The 6,510-nt window shown below is 49.5% G+C and overlaps 1 protein-coding gene across 1 annotated transcript; it reads right to left on the bottom strand.

Moving 5' to 3' along the window:
• Positions 1–5,262: 5,262 nt before the first annotated feature.
• LOC109753253 (dehydration-responsive element-binding protein 1B) lies at positions 5,263–6,296 on the bottom strand. Its single transcript, XM_040388495.3, has one exon. It carries the CDS (start codon positions 6,294–6,296, stop codon positions 5,598–5,600), a length of 699 nt encoding a protein of 232 aa, XP_040244429.3. The 3' UTR covers positions 5,263–5,597.
• Positions 6,297–6,510: the final 214 nt, after the last annotated feature.

The raw sequence follows: 6,510 nt of genomic DNA, 5'->3' as shown, positions 1-6,510 counted from the left end.
TTACATTAAAAACCATGCCAAGTAGCATTCCACATCAAAAATTCTGTTTTTATCATTTACCTACTCGAGGACGAGCAGGAATTAAGCTTGGGGATGCTGATACGTCTCCAACGTATCTATAATTTTTTATTGTTCCATGCTATTATATTATCAATCTTGGATGTTTAATGGGCTTTACTATGCACTTTATATTATTTTTGGGACTAACCTATTAACCCAGAGCCCAGTGCCAGTTTCTGTTTTCCCCTTGTTTCAGTGTTTCGCGGAAAAGGAATATCAAACGGAGTCCAAACGGAATGAAACCTTCGGAAAAGTTATTTTTGGAAAGAAAGCAATACAGGAGACTTGGAGTGCACGTAAGGAGATCAACGAGGAGAGCATGAGGCAGGGGGGTGCGCCCACCCCCCTGGGCGCGCCCTCCACCCTCGTGGGCCCCTCGTGGCCCCCCTTACCTACTTCTTTCACCTATATATCTCAATATACCCTAAAACCTTCGGGGAACACAATAGATCGGGAGTTCCGCTGCCGCAAGCCTCCAGAGCCACCAAAAACCAATCGGGACCCTGTTCTGGCACCCTGCCGGAGGGGGGAACCCTCACCGGTGGCCATCTTCATCATCCCGGCACTCTCCATGACGAGGAGGGAGTAGTTCACCCTCGGGGCTGAGGGTATGTACCAGTAGCTATGTGTTTGATCTCTCTCTCTCTCTCTCTCGTGTTCTTGAGGTGATACGATCTTGATGTATCGCGAGCTTTGCTATTATAGTTGGATCTTATGATGTTTCTCCCCCTCTACTCTCTTGTAATGGATTGAGTTATCCCTTTGAAGTTATCTTATCGGATTGAGTCTTTAAGGATTTGAGAACACTTGATGTATGTCTTGCGTGAGATACCCGTGGTGACAATGGGGTGTTTTATTGATCCACTTGATGTATGTTTTGGTGATCAACTTGCGGGTTCCGCCCACGAACCTATGCATAGGGGTTGGCACACGTTTTCGTCTTGACTTTCCGGTAGAAACTTTGGGGCACTCTTTGAAGTTCTTTGTGTTGGTTGAATAGATGAATCTGAGATTGTGTGATGCATATCGTATAATCATACCCACAGATACTTGAGGTGACATTGGAGTATCTAGGTGACATTAGGATTTTGGTTGATTTGTGTCTTAAGGTGTTATTCTAGTACGAACTCTAGGATAGATCGAACGGAAAGAATAGCTTCGTTTGTTCTCCGCTATTAGTGACTTTGGAGTGACTCTTTGTTGCATGTTGAGGGATAGTTATATGATCCAATTATGTTAGTATTGTTGAGAAAAGTTGCACTAGTGAAAGTATGAACCCTAGGCTGTGTTTCCTAGCATTGCAATACCGTTTACGCTCACTTTTATCATTAGTTACCTTGCTGTTTTTATATTTTCAGATTGCAAAAACATATATCTACCATCCATATTGCACTTGTATCACCATCTCTTCGCCGAACTAGTGCACCTATACAGTTTACCATTGTATTGGGTGTGTTGGGGACACAAGAGACTCTTTGTTATTTGGTTGCAGGGTTGCTTGAGAGAGACCATCTTCATCCTACGCCTCCCACGGATTGATAAGCCTTAGGTCATCCACTTGAGGGAAATTTGCTACTATCTTACAAACCTCTGCACTTGGAGGCCCAACAACGTCTACTAGAAGAAGGTTGTGTAGTAGACATCACCGCACTCCGCATTTTCCCGTCGACCACCTTCGGCCTCACACTAAAGGTCTTGAGCCATAAGCCGAAGTGTGGGGGAATTCGAAGGAAGGCCTCACACGTGATGATGAACGCCGAGACATGGAGGAAAGAATCTGGGGCTAGATCATGAAAATCTAGTCTGTAATAAAACATGAGCCCCCGGACGAAGGGGTGAAGAGCGAACCCTAGCCCTCGGAGGAAGTGAGAGATGAATACGACCCTCTCACCGTATCTGGGAGTCGGAATAACCTGTCCTTGAGCGGGAAGCCTGTGGGGGTTCTCCGTGGTCAGGTATTTGGCCGCCCGAAGCTTCGCAATGTCCTCCTCTGTAACAGAGGAAGCCACCCATCGGCCCTGTGGGCCGGGTCCGGACATGATTGGGAAGCTTGAAGCAATGAAGTCTAACCTCGGGTGCTAGAACTCGAGGTTGGAAAGGCTGAGGAGAGGTTTGGCGTGAAAAGAGACGGCCCTTGGCTCCTTTATAAAGGCAACGGGTATCGAACGCCTCCTCCTAAGCCTGAAAACCTGCCTATTCCTAAGGAATCTTCCCAGTGGAACAGTTGGGTTACCCACGCTCGTATTGATGAGAATCCCGCAATAAGGGGACACCATCTCTGCTTCGACAAGACGTGCCAATGAAGGCCATGCCTAGAAACGTGGAACGGCAGCACAAGAAACGGTTCGAAATAAAGATCGGACAAATCCAGACACGTTCGTTGCGCCCGAAGACTATCTTGGAGTATTCGGAAAGGGGAACCCGACTTTCAATGCTGAAGACAATCTGCGCGCCGGACACCTCGTCATTGAAGCCTGGTTCAGGGGCTACTGAGGGAATCCTGGACTAAGGGGTCCTCGGGCGTACGGCCTGTTGGACATGGGCCGGACTAATGGGCTGTGAAGATACAAGACCGAAGACTCTCTCACGTGTCTGGATAGGACTCTCCTTGGCGTGGGAGGCAAGCTTGGCGACCAAGATATGAAGATTCCTTTTCTCTGTAACCGACTTTGTATAACCCTAGCCCCCTCCGGTGTCTATATAAACCGGAGGGCTTAGTCCGGAAAGATATATAGTCATACAGGCTAGACTTCTAGGGTTTTAGCCATTACGATCTCGTGGTAGATCAACTCTTGTAATACTCATATTCGTCAAGATCAATCAAGCAGGAAGTAGGGTATTACCTCCATAGAGAGGGCCCGAACCTGGGTAAACATTGTGTCCCCCGTCTCCTGTTACCATCAACCTTAGACGCACAGTTCGGGACCCCCTACCCGAGATCCGCCGGTTTTGACACCGACAATCATATTTTCTTGTTCTTGATAAGTGTTTATTCTCCATGCTATAATTGTATTAACCAGAAACTCAAATACATGTGTGGATACGTAAACAAACAGTGTGTCCCAAGTGAGCCTCTACTTGACTAGCTCGTCGATTAAAGATGGTTAAGGTTCACTAACAATAGACATGAGTTGTCATTTAATAATAAGATCACATCATTAGAAGAATGGTGTGATGGATAGACCCAATCATAAGCTTAGCTATGTATCGTGTAACTTAGTTTAATTTTCTATAGCTTTCTTAATGTCAAGTATATCTTCCTTAGACGATCAGATCGTGTCACTCCCTAATACCGGAAGAATGCTTTGTGCGCACCAAACGTCACTTTGTAATTGGGAGATCATAAATGTGTTTCTCTGGTATCTTGCAAAGTTGGGCTGCATGTATTAAGACTGGGATTTCCACTCCATGTGACAGAGAGATAACTCAAGGCCCTCTTAGTAATACAACATCCTAACTCGCTTGCAAGCATGTGAAAAATGTGTTTGGTCACGGGAATATTGTATTACAAAATGAATAAAGAGAACTTGCCGGTAACGAGATTGGACTAGGTATGGTGATACCGACGATCGAATCTCGGGGAAATAAAATATTATGAGGCAAAGGGAATGGAATGCGGGATTGCTTCAATCCTCGACATTGTGGTTCAAAACGATAAAGATCTTCGTTGAATATGTGGAGTCACTATGGGCATCCAGGCCCCGCTATTGATTATTGATCGGAGAGCTGTCTCGGTCATGTTCGCATGTTCTCTAACCCGTAGGGTCACACACTTAACGTTCGGTAACGCTACTATAGTAATGGAATATTCATAATGGTGAGACCAAAGATAGTTCAGAGTCCTGGATGGGAACCGGCACATCATGAGGAGCTTCAGAATAGTTCGGAGATAAAGTTTCATATAACGAAAGTGGATGTTAGGGTTCCGAAAAGGTTCCGGAATTTTCCGGTATCGTATCGAAGTTTCATAAAAATGTTCCCGGGTCCCACAGTGGGGCCCACCTGCCCCGAAGGGTCCACATGGACCCAAGGGGGTGGCGCACTAGCCCTACATGGGCCAGGCACCACAGCCCCAATTGGCCCATGCACCATAGGGGAAGCCCTAGCCCCAAAATAAGGAAAGGGGGAGACATGGAGGCCAAGCCCCCCCCCCCCTATTGGGCGCCGGCCCTAGGGATTGGATGGTAAGCCTCCCAGCCCCCCACGCCTATATAAAGGGAGGGAGGCACAGCGGGCAGCGGCCATCCCAAAACTCTAGGCGCCTCCCCTCCTGCTACTCCTCCCACCTCTCCGTAAAAGATTGGCGAAGCCCTGCGAGAGTTCGACTGTAACTCCATCACCACGCCATCGTGCTGCTGTCCTAGATCCCATCTACCTCTCCCTCTTGCTTGCTGGATCAAGAAGAAGCGGAGACATCACCGAGTCGTATGTGTGCATATATCGGAGGTGTCATTCGTGCGGTGCTTGATTGGATTGGATCACGAAGAAAGTACGACTACATCAACCACGTTCGTTAGAACGTTTTTGCTCTCGGTCTACAAGGGTGTGCAGACTTTCTCCCACTCGTTGGTAGCATCTAGTAGATTAGATCTTGGGTGAATTCGTCATCTCGTAGGAAAAAAATTGTTTTTCATGCAACGAATCCCTACAGATACAATAATTGTGTTCGTAACTTAATAACAATAAATATGGCATAGAAATCCTGGACCATATAATAAATGCCTATGGCAGTGTACCCGTTTGTGCAATGATCTAGCATAGTAAAGGTATCAAAAATAGACGAACCATGGAAATATCATCCTAGCTGTCTTACCATGGAAATAGACGATCATGCAAGGTGACAGTGTCGACCCGTGAGCGTTGTCGCACGATGCGGAGGGCCAGCTCCTCCTCATCGACCACGTCTGCCTCAAGGACGAACACGCACCAGTCATCGGTTCCTGCACCTCTGCCATGTCGGTGTTCAACATTGGGACGGAGAGGGGGAGAGGAACAAACGAGGAGTGGAGGGGAAGCGCCGGAGAGTGAAGTTTTTTTTAGGTTTGCTCCATATGGGGTTTTTAGTGGGAATGAAGTGAGGTCTGTGTGGGCCATGCTGGGCCGGATTTGACATTACGGAGGTGCCCGAGTGCGTCCGGCCCTCCTGGTACCCGTCCCAGATATGTGTTGGCCTTTAGGGGTGCCTATTAGCCTGAACTTCCACGATCGATTTTGGGAGCCCGATTGGGTTTTGTTTTGACAGACAATAGGTGGGTTTGATGTGTTTTTTTTTAGGGGTGTTGTGTTTGATTTTCTTCGTCATAAAATATTTGAGTGAGATTTGTGGAGTGTCTGCACGATAGACACTCGAGTTCTGTACCAATAATTGAGGAATGACAATTATAAGCAATCTAGGGTCCATTTCTCACAAAAGTAGAAACCGGGAACTTCAAACTGCCTACTACAACCTTCAAAAAAACAAAAACTGCCTACTCTGTTTGTTCCCAAATCAGGAAGAACACAACACAAATATCGACAACTTTACACCGTGGGCTGAATTAGTCAAACAAATAGTTCCATAGCGGCGTCAGTGTCTCGACGCCGGTCTGCTCGGCGTCCTCCCGCCTCGCTCTGTCGTCCGGCGGCGCCACGAGCATCCCCTGCGCCAAGCTCTCGTAGTACGACCCAGCGTCCATGCCGCCAAACCACTGCTCCTCGTCGAGCTCCAGCAAGTCGCGGGACGACATGTAAAAAAGAGTGTTGCTCGGGCTGGCGGCCGCCTCCACTGTTGGACACGCGACTGGAAGAATAATCTGCTGCTGCTGCTGGAACGCGATGACGGCAACGGCGACGGCAAGCTTGATCTCCCGCGCGCTGCCGAAGCCGAACGACCCGGCCGCAAGCACGAGTAGCATCCGCCATGCGGAGTCGGCGAAGTTGAGGCAGGCGGCGCGGCCGGAGAGTGCGAGCACTGCGGCGTCGTGGGCGCGCGCCGCCATCTCGGCGGTGGTGAAGGTGCCGAGCCAGAGCCTGGAGCCCTTCACCCCGGGCACGCGCACCTCACACACCCACTGCCCGACCCGGCCACGGCACTGCACGCCGCGGTACAGCGGGTGGCGCGTCTCGTGGAACTTGGTCCCCCCCCCCCCCCCCCCCCCCCCCCCCCCCCCCGCCGGCCGCTTCGGCGGCTCTGACGACACCGTCCTGTGACCCTGCTCCTGCTGGCCGGACCTGGAGGCAGCGTCGGCGACGCCCATCTGAGTCGAGAGCTTGTGGAGATGGTTGAGCAGGTTGAGCGATGGTGTTTTTACTGAGAAAATGGGAGTGCGGCGGGGGAAGCATATATAGGCGCGAGCGCGGCGACTACCCGGCGCGTCACTCGTGTGGAAATGCACTCACGCTGACACAAGTGAGCGAGCAGTCAGGACTGGCCACATCTTTTTCTATTTTTAGCAAACGTCCTTTCTTCTT

Source organism: Aegilops tauschii, chromosome 5 (genome assembly GCF_002575655.3).
Source record: "Aegilops tauschii subsp. strangulata cultivar AL8/78 chromosome 5, Aet v6.0, whole genome shotgun sequence".
Classification (NCBI taxonomy): domain Eukaryota; kingdom Viridiplantae; phylum Streptophyta; class Magnoliopsida; order Poales; family Poaceae; genus Aegilops; species Aegilops tauschii.
The sequence above is the reverse complement of the archived record's forward strand: the minus strand, read 5'-3'. Positions and strand labels throughout refer to the sequence as shown.